General features: G+C 32.6%; 1 protein-coding gene across 1 annotated transcript in view; it reads right to left on the bottom strand.

Annotated features, from left to right (window-relative positions):
- CEP57L1 (centrosomal protein 57 like 1) overlaps positions 1-19,524 on the bottom strand; it is a 29,406-nt gene extending 9,882 nt beyond the window's left edge. The window contains exons 1-7 of the mRNA XM_054569808.1: positions 19,429-19,524; positions 18,307-18,472; positions 16,678-16,857; positions 15,394-15,515; positions 6,468-6,584; positions 5,390-5,467; positions 4,847-4,933 (exon numbers count right to left, since the gene is read on the bottom strand). Coding sequence (XP_054425783.1) covers positions 4,847-4,933; positions 5,390-5,467; positions 6,468-6,584; positions 15,394-15,515; positions 16,678-16,857; positions 18,307-18,469 — 747 coding nt within the window. The 5' untranslated portion in view covers positions 18,470-18,472; positions 19,429-19,524. The remainder of the gene's footprint in view (positions 1-4,846; positions 4,934-5,389; positions 5,468-6,467; positions 6,585-15,393; positions 15,516-16,677; positions 16,858-18,306; positions 18,473-19,428) is intronic.
- Positions 19,525-19,963: the final 439 nt, after the last annotated feature.

Raw genomic sequence — 19,963 nt, 5'->3', positions numbered from 1 at the left:
CAGCAAGGCTCTCGATTCAAATGGAAGGCGAAATAAGCAGTTTCCCAGACAAAAGAAGACTAAAAGAATACACTTTTGCTAAACCAGTATTGCAAGATATGCTAAAGGGACTGCTTTAAGAAGATGAAGAAAAAGAGTCTATGAATACCCAGTTCCTTTCACAGTCACCAATACTTGATATTACCAATATTTTTAATACTTATTAATCTGATTGTGACAATGATATGCTATTTTGTTACTTTATTTATTTGTTGAAACTAAACCTGTTTGTGTCTATTTCTTGCCTATTTCTATTGTTTTAAAAAAAAAGCTTTAAATGACTTTTTGGTATTCTTTTTCCATTCGTTGATTAAATGTTTGTAGAAAGTTTTCCCTTAAAAAAAGAACAAAAACTATTAATCCTTTTTTAGATGTGTTGCAAATACTCTCCTATTCTATTACTTGTCCTTTAACTTTTTTATAGGTATATTACTATATAGTCTTAAATGTTTAATGCAGTCATATTGTCAATATTTTACTTTATAGCTTCTGGGTTTGAATATGTTACTTCAGGGTAAGAATAATATTATTTTGTATTTTCTCCTAAAACTCCTGTGGTTTTACGTACTGATTTTTAAGCCACCTGAATATTATTTGTATAATGTGTGAAATAGGGCTTTATATTTGTTTTATTTCAAGTAATAGTGGTCCATGAACCTTATTTGTTGAATAAGACTTATTTTCCCCATTCATTTGAAATATCTATTTTAATCATATATTACATTGTTAAACAGAGATATACGTTTGTTTCTAGAAGCTCATTTTATTTCATTGATCTACTTGATTATTTCTGTGCTGGTGTCATGTCGTTTTAATTGCTGAGACTTTATAATGGATTTAACTTTTTAAATATTTTATCATGGATTTTGACATTAAAAAAATAAATAAATACAATTAAAAAATAAAAAAGGGGGATGGGTATGGGGGTAGGGCAATAAGACTGGACACTCGTGATCCAGTTAGGAGACTATCATAATAGTTTAGTTGTGAGAGAATTATGACCTAAACTAGGCTGGAGATTAATTTCTAATTGGTGGTTTGTGGAAGAAGAGCAAAAATCCAGGATGGCTCTTAGGTTTCTGGGTTCTGGGTGGATCGTTGTGCCCCTAACCATTAGAGAACACATCAGGAGCAAGAGCAAATTGGACGCAGATTAGAAGAGGAGTTCCATTTGCATATACAGAGTATGAGGTACTGGAGATGTTAGAAGGAAATTTCTAGTTCTTTCATAGAACCTACCATGGTGTTATTTCTTACAGCTTTATTGAAGTATAATTTCCATACAATAAGCTGCACATCTCTGAAATGTACAGTATAAGTTTTAATATCCATACCTGTGAAACCACTGCCACCATAAAAACAGTGATCATTCCCATCACCCCAAAAGTTTCCTCATGCCCATTGTAACCCCTTCTTCCCATCCCCCTGCAACTCTCCTTCCAGGTAACCACTGATGTGTTTTCTGTTACTATAGATTAATTTGTGTTTTCTAGGCCTTTATGTAAATTAAAGAATGTTATATAAAAAAAAATAATAATAATAATAATAAATGTCTAGCAGCCATCTGCTGATGGGCTTCTCACATACTCTGTATTTCAGAAAGAACCACTGACGGAACTCTCATTTCCCACACTACACCCCGCTTGTTTATGCTGTTTAATTCAGGGGTCAGCAACCCTCCAGTACAGGACCAACCCTGAGGCCTGTTAGGAACCAGGCAGAGCAAAGCTGGCCTGAGCTCCGCCTCCTGCCTGTGCCTTGTCACCCCTCCACAGCAGAAGGTAAGCAGCAGAAAGGTTGGGGACCACTGATAATTCAAACACTAAGGGAACCCTGGTTTCACCTTTCTACCAACAGACTGAGAACTGCCCTCTCCAATCAGAACTGCACGATTTGGATACCTCATTTACATGAAATGAGCCGAATTGCAAATGTGGGCAGGAGCTTTTGCTATAAAGGACAGCCTCTCCTTTTGTCTCTATGGCACACAGTTTAGTTTGCTACCTGAATCTGTGTGCCTCCCAGGCTGCAGCTCCTTTTTGCTCAAATAAACACTTTTTATCCTTTATTACAATCTAAAATTAATTTTGGTTTACAGCTTTAATAGTGCTGGTAAATGTTCTATTTCTTAAGCTGGGTGGTGAGTACACCAGTGTTAATTTCATTGTAATCTTTCAAGTAGATATTTTGTTATATATACTCTTTCACAAAACATTTTAAAAAACACACTGCTAAACTACATTTGTAAATTTTTATGAATAATTTACATTATTTCACTATTTTGTTGGAGGGATTGAACCAGGGTGACCATTCTTCTCAATTTGCCCATGATGAGGGAGTTCACAGAACACAAGGAAAGTCTCAGGGAAACTGGGGTAAATTAGTCACTTTAGTTAACACTTCAGTAAGAGAACATAATCAACAAAATGACCATATTCCATAATGAAAAAAAATCCCCAATTCTAAATGGAAACTTAAATATCTTAAATATTATAAGCATTCGGTTTTTGTTTTTTTTTAAGAAAGAGAATTAAAGAAAAAAAATGACTTAGAGGTAGATAAATCACAACAGTTTTGAGTCAGTTCTTATTCACTTAAGAGTTGCGTGGTGACCTTGGATAATCAATCATTCAAGCTCTGTATCTTAATAATAGGAATTTAAAGCAATGAAAAATAATGGCCTGGTATAAGGCTATTTCAAGCAGTTATAACTAAGGACAAAAGAATTTTAAGTTAATTCTTCTAGTCGCCACACTGAATGAGATCCCTGGTTGATTACAATCTAACCTTTTAAGAAAAGAATGAAAACTTCATAGGAAGGTTTTCCATCACTGCTAATGATATTCAGTCTGACTCCCAAGCTCACCTTCTCACACTGCTGCAGTTATCATCTAGAAGTACAGCTCTAATCACATCTTTACTCATCTCAAAAGCCTTCAATGTTTCCTAATTGCTTATAGAATAAAAGTTAAAATTCTTAACATGGCACTGAAGGTCAGCCATAATTTCATCTCAAGTTATATTTTCAATTTTAACTCTCACCATGACACCGTCTCACCCTCAGTACTGGACAATTATCTATGAGTTTGTGGAAAAACCAACTATGTCCTCAGACCATTAAATACTTCTCATTTCTATCAATACCTATTAATTTTCCAAGGCTGCCTTTAATGCTGTTTGTTGTATGATCACTTCACATATTCTTTGTACAGAATCACAACACTTGGTTTACACCACTGTTAAGTTTTTATTTTTCTCTAATATTTGTATATTTTTCTGCTTCTATAAATTCCTGTCCTATTTATCTCTTTACCTTCTAGGGGTACCGGTCTAGATGTAACTCAAGATGCATGAGTTGAATGAACTATGCTCTGGATATGGAAAAAGTGCTAGTGAGATGAGCAGGACTTACACACATGTCCCTTAACATTTGATTCAACCTTCAGCAATGTTGCTCCCGCCATTCTTTTAAAGGGAAGCATTATTTTTCATGGGCCCTATGAATTTGGGTTTTGAACTAACTACTTTTATAAAGTGATTTTGCTGTTAATTAGTATTTTTCTTCTCTTCTAGGAGCTACTTTTTCTTTCCTTCATTTCTTTTACCTTTTTTCTCCCTCTACCTTTGTGACTTTTATACTGACTGGAAAAATGTTAAAAAAATTTCCACTAACTCATCAAAAGATGTCATAAAACATAAATTAAAAATATTTCATTATTTTTTCCACTGGCAAATTATTTATAGTGATTTTCTACTTGGCTTTGCAGCTTCTATCTCACTTTACAAACAAGATACAGATCGAGTATTTGAGGAAGAAATTAAACAAAAAAAATAAAAATAAAGTTTCACTGGGAAAATGTTTTTCATTATTATAATTTGCAAATTCTCTGAAAGAAAAAAAATTATGAAAAATACAGCCAGACTATTGCACAGTAAGTCTTATTTATGCAATTCAAGAGTAGCCAAAGTTAAGTATGAAGTTCTCTCCATTATTGAATCCATAGTGTGTGCCTATGGCAGTGGCCAGAATTCTCAAAAACTGTTTCTGCTCCCACAGCAAATGGCACATAGAAACACTCATTACCTGTATATTGAACAAACAGTAATAATGGTCATCAAAACTAAAATTTCAGAATCATAAAATTAAAAAGCATTAACATTTTTTACCATTACAGATATTAAAGAAGGTTTAACACAATTTATCCAAAATATCAACTGATCTAACTAAAATATTGGTCAATCTATACAAGCACTAACTTCCCAATTCTTATTTTTAGGCAATACCAAAGGATATGAGCATAAAAAGAACAAATAATAATAAATTCTCTAGAGAAATTACTTCACAGATCTATAATTTAATACTATATTGTGCATCTATTGCATAAAACTGATGCCAGGATCTACTGTGTTGGCTGCATCTATTGTATTGCTTAAGTACCTCTTTTACAATATACAGTAATACATTACTCTGAGAGTTTAGTACTAGAAAAATGTCTTTCTAGAAATACTGGAATGTTTATTGCTATTTCACAAAGACATATAGACTGCCCATTTTATGGTCCTATTTGCTTTCTTTGCCAAGCAAACCCAACTAGGTTTTGTGCTCAACTGTTTTTTAGGTTTTATGAAATTTTCTGTCCTAACCCCCCAAACCATCACTTGATTCATATTTTTATCTTCATTTCATAGTAGTATTGCATGTCTTTTATTATAAGTCTCTTCAAATTCTTTCTAGAAATGGATAGGTAGAAATGTTAAAAGAGTGAATAAATAAGTATTAGTAAATAAAAATAAAGTGTTTGCATACCTTTGAAGATTTCTTCTTTTCTTTAGATTGTTTTGGATTTGATACTGAAGACATTAAAATTCTATTGATTTCAAGTCCAGTTTGAAGCTACAATATTTAAGACAAAACCTTATAACACTGATTTTTACAACAAAATATCAGGTCTCAGTTTATAAAGATAAAAATGCTTTTTGAAAAAAGAAAAGCCAAAATACTATTTTATGTATTTAGTATGAAAGTCACTAAATCTATTGGTAATTAGTCATTTTGTTTATAAGAGAATGAATTATTTTATATTAACCAAACTGAAAAACAATCTATAACCAGGAGTTGATATAGATATAGATGTAATGTCAAAATTTCAAAACACCAAAAGATCTCTTGGTAATGCATTCAAGTACTTGAATGTACTGGATGACTTATTGGGAATTTTATTATTATCGCATAAAAATAAAAAACAAGGCTAGGAGGCAGAAATTAGAGTCTAGAATATAGACTTCAGTTAAGAAAATATATTAAAATACCTGTGTTTTACTGTGATACACGATATAGTGCTCTACTTACCTCAGAAGCTTTGTCTTGAAATAGCTTACGCTGATGTTCTTCTTCCTTTAGTTTTTCCTCTAAATGTTTAATCTTGTCCTGCAAGAGAATAAAATAACTAGAGCCAAATACCCTTTGTTCCTTTTCCAAATAGAGTCTTTGGAGTCTTGATTATTAATGGTGTGGCAATTAAAGCAGAAAGTAAGGAAAAGGAATGGCAAAAGACGCTAAGGTTTTTCTTGGCTCTCTTCCTATGCTCCTTTACCTGCTATTACATGTAAGAAGAACAAAGGGAAAGTAAAGAATGTACATGCATAGGCATTATTCACTTTTAGCAGCAAAACTTTGGGAGGATGTATTAAAGGTCTAGGTCAAACAATTATAGTTTTGGGCCTCAATGTTTCATTAAAAACACAGACAAATCACAATAAATGTCTGTCGTGTACACAGTTGTTGGAGGAAGGAAGACATTATAAATATAAGATATGGTTCTTGTTATTTAAGAGCTTACATTATATGTAGGAAATCAAAAGTAATAAACAAGGAACAAACAAAAGAGAAATGAATGTGATTTGACCCAGACCATGTATATACTTGTACGTATAAGCACTCCATCGTATATTCTTCGTGTGGTTCAGAATAGGAGGACAGTATTATTTCAAAGGAAGAGTTTCCTGAGTGTTGGAAAACTCAAGGACAGCTTCCCAGAGGAAGCAGAACCTGGAGAAAGTCATATGGAATGAATAGAATTTGGGTGGAAAAAGGAGAGAGCATTTCAGGCCAGGATCTAGTGTAGGCTTAACTGCAAGTGTTGAAAGACAAGATTCTCCATACCCTTTAGATAAATTATCTGAAATGAAAATGTTTTGCCATCTCAGAAGAAGCTGACATTATTATTTCACATCAACAGGCAAGCTCATTCATGCTGTGACAGAATATATTAACTTTTCACCTCCATAGGCTGGAATTCATATCTGGATTAATAAAAGTTGTTTTATAAATCTAAGATTTACTGTATATTCACATACAAAGCCAATTATGCCTAATACTAAAGACTTATTCCTGGCATCACCACTTCAAAAAATAAATGGAAGCTTACCTCAGCAGTTTTCTGAGTTGTTGTAAGTTTAAAACATTCTTTTTCTAAGACATCAAGCTTTTCAAGTTTTGCTTGAAGCTTCATCTGATCTTGTTCCTTTTCCCTTTGAAGCTGGGCCTGGAAAGGATAAAAACAAACCTGAATTTGGTAAGTGTTGCCAGTGGCTCAAGAATACAATTTCTGAGAACTCAAAGCACAATATAAGTATGTTATATGAAACATGTACATATATGTACCTACTTTAGGTGCTTATGAGCAAAAGCCAAGAAAAATATTTTTAAAGAAGAAATACAATGTGCAAAAAAGTTGTGCTATATCAAACCAATGGAATGAATGCTTCTGTGTATCTTTATATACCATTTCAACTAAGGAAACATCATCAGTGAAACCTGAATTCAATGAAGTGTTGTACCCAGGGTGACTAAACCTACTCATTGACTTACCCTCTCTCTACAACACAGAAAAGCAGCTATCAGAGAAATAAAGCATATAGAGAACATAGAGAAAAGTTATACATATATATGCAAACCTGGGTACAGGGTACTGTTTTGTAATGTTATTTATTACCACACTAAGGCAAGATGTTAATAAGAAAGGCAACTGTAAGGGGAAAGGGGTGTATGAGAACTCTCTGTACTATGTACTCAATTTTCTATAAACTTAAAACTGCTCTGAAAAATAAAGTCTGTTAAAAAGCAAAAAACTCTAGTCCAATGTGTTGTTGGCAAATGTGTTCTCCCATGCAATTGGGATGGTTTCTTTAGCTATGCAGAAGCTTTTAATTTGATGTCCATTTGTTTCTTTTTTTTTTAAATCTCCCTTGCCTTAGGGATATATCAGCAAAAATATTGCTACACAAGGTATCTGAAATTTTACTGCCTACGTTTTCTGCTAAGATTTTTATGTTATCACAACTTATACTTAAATCTCTTACGCATTTTGGATTTATTCTGGTTTATGGTGTAAGACGGTGGTCTAGTTTCTTTTTTTGCATGTACCAGTCCAGTTCTCCCAACACCATTTATTAAGGAGACTGATCATTGTATGCTCTTACCTCCTTTGTCAAATATTAATTGACTATTAAAATGTGGGTTTATTTCTGGGCTCTCTATTCTGTTCTATTGATCTATGTATCTATTATTATGCCAGTACTAGACTGTTTTGATTACAGTGGCCTTGTAGTATAGTTTGGTATCAGGTATTGTGATCCCTCCAACTTTGTTCTTTTTTTCTCAAGATTGCTGAGGATATTCAGGGTCTTTTTAGGTTCCATATAAATTTTTTTGAATATTTGTTCTAGTTCTGTGAAATATGCCATTGGTATCTTCACAGGAATTGCACTGAATCTATAGATTGCTTTGGGTAGTATGGACATTTTAATGATGTTATTCTTCCAATAAACATGGTATATGTTTCTATTTATTTGTATCTCCCTCAATTTCTTTCCTTAGGCAAGTGTTTAATCTCCAAAATATATAAAGAGCATATATGACTCAACCCCAGGAAGACAAACAATACAAAAAAAAAAAAAAAGAGAGAGAGCAAAGGACCTGAATAGATACTTTTTCAAGGAGGACATACAGATGGCCAAAAGACATATGAAAAAATGCTCAACATCACTAGCTATCAGAGAGATGCAAATTAAAACCACAATGAGATATCACCTCACACCTATCAAAATGACTATCATCAATAAATCAGAAAATGACAAGTGTTGGCAAGGTGGTGGAGAAAAGGGACCCTAGTGCACTGCTGACGGCAATGCAGACTGGTGCAGCCACAGTGGAAAACAGTATGGAATTTCTTCAAAAAGCTAAAATGGAACTGCCTTTTGAGCCAGCAATTCCACTGCTGGAGATATACCCAAAGACTCCTGAAACAACGGTTCAAAAGAAATTATGCACCCCCCTGTTCATAGCAGCACTATTTACAATAGCCAAGGTTCAGAAACAGTCTAAGTTCCTATCAGTAGATGAGTGGATAAAAAAACTGCTGCACTACACAATGGAATACTATAGAGTAGAAAGAAAGAAGGAATTCCTACCTTCTGCAACAGCACCAATGGAACTAAAGACTTATGCTAAGTGAAATAAGCCAGTCGGTGAAAGACAAATATTGTATGATCTCACTTTTAAGAGGAATCTAATGGATAAAATAAACTAATAAACAAAATAGAACTAGAGACATAGAATCATAGAATAGACTGACAACTGTAAGAGGGGAGGGGAGAGGCCAGGACTGATTGAAAGAAGGTGAAGGGATTAGTCAAAGAACACATATGAAGACCGGTGGACATGGACAATGGCATAGGGATTGACTATGGAAGTGGGGAGTGGGCTGGATGAAGGGGAGCAAAGAAGGAAAAACTGGGACAATAGAATAAACAATAAAATATTTTAAAAAACTAAAACAATCAATAAACAGTATTGGTGACCTATGGTCTAACATTCAGTTGGAATCACAGAAGGAGAGGAGAGGGACATCAAACAAGAGTGATTATTTGAAGAATAATGGCCAAAAGTGTTCCAAATTTGATGAAAAATATTGACAGATTGAAGAATCCCAAGACAAACAAACTCAAGCAGAATAAATAGAAAACCACATCATCAAACTGTTGAAAACCAATGATAAAGAGAAAATCTTAAAAGTAACCTGAGAAATGTCACATTATGCATAGAAAAATAAAGATAATTACCATTGAAAACTATGAAAGCCAGAAGACAACTGAGAAAGTATCTTTAATGTACTAAAATCTAGAATTCTATAGCCAATGAAAATATCCTTCACCACTGGTGGTAAAACAAAGACCTTTTCTGATAAATGTATACTAAAAGAATTTCCCATACTTGTTATAAAGGAAGTATTTCAGACTGAACAAAAATGATACCAGATGGAAAATCAAATCTATACAAATGAAAAGGACTGCAAAAGGTAAAAATGTGGGTAAATACATATTTTCTTGTTTCTTAATTTCCTTTAAAGGATAATCGATCGTTATGATAAGGCAATTTGTAAGATACTTGGTTTTCATCCAGTTCCTGGCTCACAGCTCCCAAAACTCTTGGAATTTCCAGTGCTGAGAGCAGTAAAGGTATCTTTTGTTATGTTACTAAGATGACTTTTGGATGGAGGCTGGTCACCAGGAGACCCAATCATGCGATTACAGGGTCGGAACTTTCAGTAGGAACCCTCTCCTTTCCAGGGAAGGAAGAGAGGCTGGAAGTTGAAACAAATGCCAGTGGCCAGTGATTTAATCAGCCATGTCTATGTAATGATACCCCCACAAAAACTTAACAGGAGGGGGTTTAAAGTGCTTCCAGGTTGAACAGCTGATCCAGATCCAGGGAGAGTGGTGGTGACTGGCTCGGGCATGGAAACTCCATGCCTCTTCTCCGTGCCTTGCCCTATGCATCTCTTCCATTTGGCTGTCCCTGAGTTACATCATTTTATAACAAACCAGGAATATGTAGTAAGTAAAATATTCTTCTGAGTTCTGAGATTCATGCTGGCAAATTAATTGATCCCATGAAGGGTCAAGAGAACCTCTGATTTATACCAAGTCAGTCAGAAGTTTGCGTAACAATCTGAATTTGTGACTGGAATCTGAAGACTGGGGAGTACGGGCAGCACATCTTTCAGGACTGAACCTTTAACCTGCGGAACCTGACGCTGCCTCCGGGTAGTGTTGAAACTGAGTTGAATCCTCGGACACCCTTGTAACCTACCCCACCCACATACATGGAAGCAGGTTAAATTCAGGTCCAGGAACCAAATTTAACCATTTAAAGCAGAAATAATAACAGTGTATTGTGGCTTAGAACATGTATAGAAATAAAATGTATGAAAACTGTGAAGCCAAGGGGGATAAGTGGAAGTATACTATTGTAAGGATCTTATATTACATGTAAAGTGTTTTAATATTAATTCATGGCAGACTGTGGTAAGTTAAGAATACATATTTTAATCCTTAGAGCAGCTACTAAAATGAAGGACAAGGAGAAGGGGGACCAGGAGGAAGAGAAGGTGTCAATTCAATTTTAAAAGAAATCTCTAGAGAAGTTAGAAAATATTTTTAACTGAATGACAATAAAAATAGAAAACATCAAAATTTTGGGGATGCTGGTAAAACACTGTTTAAAGGGAAATGGTAGCTTTCCTAGAAAATATATTATTTAAAGAGAAACAAAAAGGTTTTAAAATCAATAATCTAAGTTTCCAACATATAAACCTAGGGAAAAAAGAGCAAATTAAATCTTATGTAAGCCGAAGAAAGGAAATAATGAAATGGAAATGAAACAAAATTTTAAAAGTAAAAATTGTTCTTTGTAAAAGATCAATAAAATTGATAAACTGAGACACTGAATTAATAATTTTAAAAAGTAAAAATACAAAATTAATATCAGGAATAAAAGAGGTAATAGCACTAAAGACACAAGAAACATAAAATCTCAGTAGCCTTGTATCTGTTAAATAAATTAAATTCATAATTTAAAAATATCTCACAAAGAAAACGCCAGTCCCAGACAGAATTTAAATTTGATAGAAGCTAGCAAACATTTAAGAAATAACACTAGTCCTATAGAAGGTCTCTCAGAAAACAGAAGGAGGAGGAATCTTTTCCATCTAATTTTATGAGGTCGGCAAAACCATGACACCAAAGCCAGACATTAAAAGAAAATTACTAAGCAAAATCCCTCATGAACACAGTCACAAAAGTATATCAGAAAATCCTTAGAAAATATGAAAACTACTGCAATAAATAAACCTAGCAAAGCCACAAGATACAGAGTCACACAAAATGAATATATTTTATATACTAGTAATAGAAAAGTAGGAAAAAACAATACTGTTCTTTAGAAAACATAAAATTCTTAGAGATACATTTAAACAAAAGATGTGCAAGATTTCTCATTAAAATTACAAACCACTGGGAAGAGAAAGTAAAGAAGCCTGAACTAAATAAAGAAGTATATATATACCATGTTCATTGATTCAAAGAGTCAGTATTTTCTTTATCTTTAAAAAATTTTTATTTTTAAAATTTTTATTGAATTTATTGGGGAGAGTCAATGTTTTGGGCCTGTCAATTCCATCCCCCCTCCCCAATCGTATACAGCGCGGGGCAAAAGTAGATTTGTAGTTGTTCCTTTGGAAAAATAACACAATAATAAATAATAATACGCAAATAAACTCTATGTTATGTGTACTCACAACTGTAAATCTACTTTTTCCCCCACCCTGTATAAATTTAACAAGATCCCAGTCAAAATCCCTGCAGACTTATTGGCAGAAAATGGCACACTGATTATAAAATTTAAATAGAAGTGCAAGGGATCTACAGCAATCACAATAGATAAGACAGAGTCTCAGATATAGACCTTATCTATACAGTCATTTGACTGTTGACAAAGATACCAAACAATTCAAGGGGTGAAAGGGAAGTCTTTTAACAAATAGTGCTGGAACAAATGGAAATCCACATGACAGAAATTTTAATCTTGAACATTTTATCTTACCACACAAAAATTAATTCCAGGTAGATGATGGGTAAATGGAAAAATGAAGATAAAAAGCTTCTAGGAGAAAATATTCTAGAAAACAGTTTTGTTGTTTCTTTTAAAGTTAAACATATGTCTACCCTGTGGCTCAGCAATTCTACTACTACACATTTACCCATGTACTACTGATATGTACAACATGGATGAATCTCAAAAACTTTATGCTAAAAAAAAGAACCAGATACAAGAGAGTAGATTTTCTATGATTCAATTTATATAAAGTTCTAGGAAAGGCAAAATTAATCTAAGGTAAAATAATTCATAGTAGTAGTTGTCTTGTTGGGAGGTAGGGAAAGAACAGAGGATAACCTGGAAAAGATATGAAATAATTTCTGATGAAAATGTTCTATTATTTGACAGGGCTGTAGATTACATGAATATATACGTTTATCAATAATCACTGAACTGTATATACATTTCACTATATAAATTATATGTCAATAAAATATTTTAAAAACTGTTGTAAGTCATTCGTCTACAATATTTAGCTAGGATAGAAATTTCTAGGTTATTGGGAATGTGCATGGTGAACTTTACAAGATAAACTGGCTGCTCTTCTGGCATTGTATTCTAATTTACACACAGAATTGTCAGACCTTTAAATTTTTTCCAACCTGGTAGATGTGAAGTAGTATCTTACTGTGTTTTCAATTTATATTTTCTAGGTTACTAATGAGATTGATCATCTTTTCTATAGATGTATGTCCATTTGTGATTCCTTTTTTCCTGAAAAATATTTCATTGCAACTTTGTCCTTTTTTCATTATTTTGTTGTGTTTTAAGAAATCCTTCTCTACCCTGAGGTCATATAAACATTGTTCTGCATTTGCTTCTAAAAATTTCAAAGTTTTGCCTTATATGTTTCTATCTTTAATTCATCTGGAACTGATTTTTGTATATGGTATGAGGTAGGAATCCAATTTCATTTTTTTCTCCCCTGCATATGGATAACAAATTTTTCCAGAAACATTTATTGAAGTCTATCTTTTCCCCAATGATCTACAATGGTACCCTTGTGGTATACTCAGTTGCCATACAAGTGGGTCTGTTTCTGCCTACATTCTACTCCTTTATGCTATCCTTTATCCATACAAATATCATGTTAATTTTAACATTATAGTTTGTTCCAATATATAGTAGTAGAGGAAGGCCTTACTTTATTCTTCTTCAGAATAGTCCAGCTATTCTTGGACCCTTGCTTTTCCACACAAATTTTAGAATCAGCCTTTCTAGTTCTCTGAGAAACCTACTAAATACTTAACCAATTAAAATCCCATATTAATGGTACTTTAACCCATTTCCAAGACAATGCAAAGTCCTTAGAACACTTTAAACTACATTTATCCCTTCCTAATTTATAAGCTATTACTTTAACTAATTTTAATCATTTATATGCATTTAAACCAGATAGAACATTATTATTAATTCAATAAATATTCATTTACCCATCTATTGACCATCTTTAATGCTCTTCATTCCTTCCTGAATCTCTGACCTTCCATCTAAAATAACTTTCTTTTTATCTGAATAATGTCCTTTAGTATTTCCTTTAGGATGAATTTCCTAGTAACAAATTATGTCAGTCTTTGTTGGTCTTAAAATGTCATGATTACACCTTTATTTCTAAAGGATATTATTCCCAGTCATGATTCTCAATTGGCAGTTACTTTCTTTTATATCATAAGTATATCAGTGTATTGTCTTCCGGATTCAGTAATTTTAGTTGAGAAGGCAGCTGTCACTTTACTGTCCCTTTGAAAGTAACCCACTCCCCACCCCTCACCAGGAAGGTTTTAAGATTTTTTTCTTGCCTCGTTATTTATTTTATTCTGAGGCGTCTAGATATTTTATTTATCCTGTTTTAGTTTTATAGGGCTTCCTGAATCCATGGTGTAATCTTTTTCTAATCAGTTTTGGAAAATTCTATGCCATTATCTCTTTAAACTACTTCTGTCCCATACCCTCTTCTCCTTTCCTTTTGGACCTTCAATTACATATAGTAGAGCAAGGCCTGACCTCCTTCTTCAGAATAGTTTGGCTATTCTTAGACCCTTATTTTTCCATGTAAATTTTGACATTTTCATTCTAAACTTATTCCTCTCACTCTTTTTTGAAACTACTTTCGTTTTGTTTCTTTATTGTTCTAGATGTTTTCACCTTCCAGTTCACTAATTATCTCTTCACTATCTGCTGTTGGATTCACCCACTGAGTTCTACATTTCAGTTATTATATTTTTCAGTGCTATAATTTTTTTTGGTTCTTTTTCATATCTGTTCTAACGTTTTATGCTCTCCAATGTTCTGCTGAAAATTTCAATTCTGCCTTTTATCTCTTTGATTATAGCAAGCATAATTATTTTAAAGTCTGTGTCTGTTAGGGCCATACATAGCTGGAGCTAACTTGTGAAAATATTTATATACATAGTCTATTAAGTATGCTGTGTCTTGTTCTTAGTGTCTTATCTCCTTCTGTCTAGTTATCTTTGATTGAAAGTTTCTCACTGTGTCAAAGAAATGTTTGTAGAAATAATTTGAGGTACCTGGGAATATTAACAATCCAGGATCACTTTAATCTAATTTCAGGGACCAAGATTTTCTGAGTTACTTTGATAACCCAGAGCAGAGTTGTAATCTGTTGGGGGGTTTTTTTCCCTACTGTTCACCCTTTCGAAGCACTCTACACAGGATTTATTAGGATTCCTATTCTTTATAGGCCCTGGATTCTAACTTTAATTTCCTTAGCCCCAAAAAGGATGGCTGTTAAAAACATTATTTAGCCTCTCAATGGATGGTTCTGGAATTACCCCTCAGAAGGAGCCTCAAATATCAGGCCTACCTCCCTGGAATTACTTCTACACACAGATTATTGAATTGGTGATTTTTCATCAACTTTTTAATTCTCCAGTGCCTTTCTGTATTTTTTTTCTTTTTCCTCTTTCTATTCTGTCTTTTTAATATTCTGTACAGTTTTTCTTGTTTTCCTCTATAGAAAGGTTGGTCCAAATGACCTAGTCTGCATCACTCTAAGTGGAAATTTCCTGTATACATCTTTATATCTTATTTTACTTAAGATTATAATAGAACAGTTTTCCCATAACATTAAATATTCTTTTCCCCTGGGGCAAATTTACGGGCTTTTATTGTGTATTTAATTTGTGTCGTCTAGTTGACATCTTACTTTTTTTACTGAGGTATAATTAACATACAATGTTGTATTAGTTTCAGGTGCACAACATAGTCATTCGAACTTTGTATAAATTGTAAAATGATTACCTCAATAAATCTAGTGCCATGGCACCATACAGATATTAAACATTCTTCAAAAACATATTCAATTATATTATATTCCTTATAGAAAATATGTTCACCTGTTGTTCTAGGATCATATTCTTCTCTCGCTCTACATTGAGAACCATTCTCTTTGTATATTCTAGTTGTTTCTCTAAGAGAGTACAGCGAGACTGAGCTGAGCTTAATTGTATGCTTATATCTATGAAAAAGAAACAGTAATAAAAAGTAAATTAGTTGATTATCACATAGACCAGAGATTTGGTTATCATAAGAAATATATTATATGAATTCAGTCAATAATTAAAAGTTCAAGCCTTCTTTAGCTGGATGTACTGACTCTCCCAGAGTTATAAACAACCATTTTGTGAATATTTCATTAATTATATATAACTGGCTGATCTCCTCCAAAAGACCCAGAAGGCATACATCTGAAAGGGGAAGATATCAGTGACTTGTGGGATGATAAAAATCCTAGCTGTTCCTGAGAAATGACATTAACTGGAAAAACAGAGGACCCAAGGTCCTCTATCAATGCATTCCTTCTCTTTCAGGAAACTCAGATATATGTATTCTACCATTTCCATTTTCCTCTGCTCTGGACTATGATAACACAGTTAAATTCACAAGGTGTAAACAACTTCTTTATAAACCTTTAATTTCTTACTTTCCTTAGCTCTTTCTTCTTCCTTTGTCCCATTACTTCAGAAAAAATATTATTTTTCTCCTCATTTCTTCATCCTATTCATAAGTTGAAACACAAACCTGAGCCTGTTTTTGAGGGTCAGTATCATGTTATAAAAACACAGCCATATGTTTTGATGTGAAATTATATAAAGTACTTATGTTCTAAATCTCCAAAACCTCCAGGTGTCTTTTTCATAATTTCCACAGAACCTCCACCTACATATCCATTTCATTTAGTTAACCTCTCAAGTTAAATAAAATTCTTTATTATTCATTTTATGGTTTTTATATTGCTTAATTACTAGCGTTGCCTTACATTTTCAAATTTTAAAATCATGTTAACTGAAACTATAAAGTATTCCAATTATATATAGGTTAAACTGGATTTTGTTGGAATTCTGAAAATATCCTAATTTCTAAATACAACTTGTCTAAAAACTTAATTTTCTTTTACTCTCAAAAATATATGAACTGGGATAAAACAGATATAATAGAAATAAGTTCAAAGTTATATCCATTTCCTGCAAACATAAAAATGTCTGAGAACAATGCTTCAGAATTTAAATGTATATACAAGAACAAATACATTTGAGTAGATCTGCTTAGACTGGGCTTACTAATTTCAAATTGTAAACTTTAGTAACTTTTTGTTTCTAAGAACTATTGACTTTTCTTACCTTTTTTCTGCTTTATCAGTTCCTCGTGTACCAGATTTCTCTCATTTGTTTCATTTTCCAAGGACTTTTTATATTGTGCTGCTTCTTTGGAAAGAATGTTGAGGTTATCTTCAGCTTGCGTTCTCTCTAACTCTAAACGATGAATCTTTTCCTGAAGAGTTTTTAAGGCTAAAATAAGAGCTGTTGAAAAAAAATTTGCTTGATGGCATAAATGAGAATTTTTGAATGCTTACAATCACATAAAAGAAAGCAGTACATTTTTGTTAGTGAGCCAGAAAAATGTGTAATATATATTCCTCTTACAAATGGAAAATAATAACTAAAAGTCTAAAAAGGAACAAATTTTCTCTAACATATATTGTAAAAACAATGTATTTATGATTGTACTTAGTGATTTTCTAGGTTTGAGAAAGCTAATGATCAAAGACTTAAAGATAATGTACAGTCTAGGAGGCATAAGAATCTGAGTATGGATAAAGAAAATTAAAATACAGTATACACTAACATGGGAATTTAGGTCTAAAGTTAAAGGTTTTTCTCAGTTCCTGATGTGTTCAGTTTTAATCAAACCACAAACATTTATTATTCTTTTGTCCAAGATATAGTGTTAATACTCAGGACATAGGAGGAAGAACAGTTTCTTCCACTGGAAAAAAATTATAACCTAGTGGTTTACCTGTTACCAGGCTTGAAGGATTATAAGTAGTACATGTGAACTACTAAGATTGTTTTTTTAGCTATGTTAAGATCTTCATAATGCAGATAAGTTCAGTTATATTATCTTATACTTTCTATTCAGCTATAACTTCAAACTATAAAACTAGAGATGAATGGAATACAAATAAATCCTATGTTATATTCATACAGTTGTGTTGTCTTTTAGAATACATACTTTCTATATATCCAATTAGGAAGATGTTTGCTAGAGATTATCATTTGTTTTTTTACAAGTAAGATAAAGAAATTATATTTATTTCTCTTTATATGGTACCTGTGGCTAGCTCATTGGTTTGGATTGTTTCTTGTGGTTGTTTTACTCTATACGGCTAGTCTATTTATAAATGGCAACCATTATCAGAGAATATTAAAAAACAAACTGATACTCAGCATTTCAGAAAGTAATTTTAAGATATGCCTGAATCATAAATATTTTCCTAATTCAGTTTTAAGGACCTTCTAAATTTATACTTTAAAAGTGACAGTGTTTGTATTTTGTAGTTACTCCAATGCACTGGCTTCATGAGGGATTTTAAAGTAATTTTGGATATATGCAATTTCTAAATTTAATCTTTAAATAAGACACAACTCTGCTTAATTCACTAACATTGTAATCATTTAGTTTGGAAGGACTCCAAATTTGACTTTTTATTCTTCAAAGAGTTTTTCTGTTTTCTAATGGCATTTTGATAATAAATGTCATATTTTATAATATATGTCACCTTATAGCTGAAGCCATAATAAAAAAAATGTTAAATAATTTGTCTAAGTTTACAGAAGCTTTTAAGAGAAAGTTAGTTTAAGGTCAGTTAAAAACACAACTATATTATTTTCACATAAAAATGAAAAGTTTTATATAACATACTTTGTGCCATTCCCCTAATTTTAAGTGAGATTTTATATTAATATTACCTTGGCTATTTGGACTGTGAAGCATTTTAGAAGAGGTAGCTTCAAAGTTCCCAGAGTGGTGATTCTGAGATAATTCATCATTCTGGGTGAATGGTGGAACAAACACTCTTTCCGGAGGTGTAAGATAGCTTCCTACTATACTGTGCATTAACTCAGAATCCATTATCTGTACAGAATACAGAAATTATATAGTATAGCATCATTCTTATTCAGATTTAAAACCATTAGGTAAATATCCAGGTGAAACTTTTAACGTAAATACAAAATCATATACTGTGGAGTTGTAGCTTTATGAACTTAATTGTCACAAATTCAACTATAATAACATAATCTCAAAAAAAAGAAAAATGCCTATTTGCTGTATAAACAGTATGAATAATTCTGCCTGATTTGCAATGAGCATATGCCCTGGAATGAGCATTACATGGGTGGTATGAATCTTATGTTTTCTCAGTTGATCATAAGTTCATATATGTCTCATTGTCTGAGCACCTCTCTATAAAAAGAGTGCCTCTAGGGTTCAAAGAGAAAATATATATTTTAAAATACAGCAAAGCTTTTAAAACAAGCCACCCACATAATTTAACTCTCTAAGATTGACTGTTGAACTCAAATGTACTGGCTTCCAAAGGGATTTCCAAGAGTAATTCTGGATACATCAATTTCTGAATCTAACCCATTTAATTCATTAGCATTCCAATCATCTAGTTTAGAAAGTTTTCAAATCTGAAGACTCTAAAATAGCCTCTTTTGTCATTCTGAGCTTTCTTTTTTTTTTTTTTTTGGTCTTATTTGGTTGATTGTAAGAGAGCCCTTTTAATCACTGAAGCAGGTAAATTTTTACCTAATTTTCCTCATGGTCAGAGAAAAAGAAACACTGAATTAAATACAAAATCATGTAATCTTACTAAAGTCCAGAAGGATCTTAGAGGCCATCTATTCTAACCCTTCATTTCAATACAAACTTATTCTCACTATATCTTTTAATAGGTCATCTAGGCTCTGCGTGATATCTCCAGAAAGACAGAGTTCTCAATCTTCGTACTGAATTCAAAGCTTCCTTCTATGATTTTCACGAATTAAACAGATTTGGAAGAAAATAAAAATAACTTCTATACTTACTGATGTAGATGTTGTTATTAAATATTTACTCTACATATCGAATTTATCTATTAAAATCTTGCTGCACAATTTAGAATCATTTTCAAACTTCAAATTTCATCATTCACTGCACATCTGAAATGCGTATAAAGACTTATGAAATCCCATTCCCTGATTGAGGGCAAAATGGAGACATCAAACAGAAGTGACTCAATCATATAATCAATGATAGTTAATGTCTTATTAAATCTCAGTGGACTTGAGTAGATCCAGATCAGGACAGCTGACTACTAATTTAGGAGATAATTTTAGCATGTGTCTACTAATCATCAATATCAGCAGTTTTCTTCCTTCTTAATACCTTAACGGTTTGCTTTTCAAATAATTTACCACATATGTAATACATATACATACATACACACACACACATATATATATAAATAAAATATATGTGGTTTAAGGAATTATAATAAAACAAATTTCTGTGTATCCACACCTAACTTAAGAAACAGAATGCTACCCTGTTCTGTGGAAACCCTCTGTGTGCCTTTTCCGA

The sequence above is a fragment of the Pteronotus mesoamericanus genome, unplaced genomic scaffold, assembly GCF_021234165.1.
Source record: "Pteronotus mesoamericanus isolate MK-2021 breed Mesoamerican mustached bat unplaced genomic scaffold, CSHL_Meso_final contig_20, whole genome shotgun sequence".
Classification (NCBI taxonomy): domain Eukaryota; kingdom Metazoa; phylum Chordata; class Mammalia; order Chiroptera; family Mormoopidae; genus Pteronotus; species Pteronotus mesoamericanus.
Note: the sequence above shows the minus strand (reverse complement) of the source record. Positions and strands in the feature narration are given on the sequence as shown.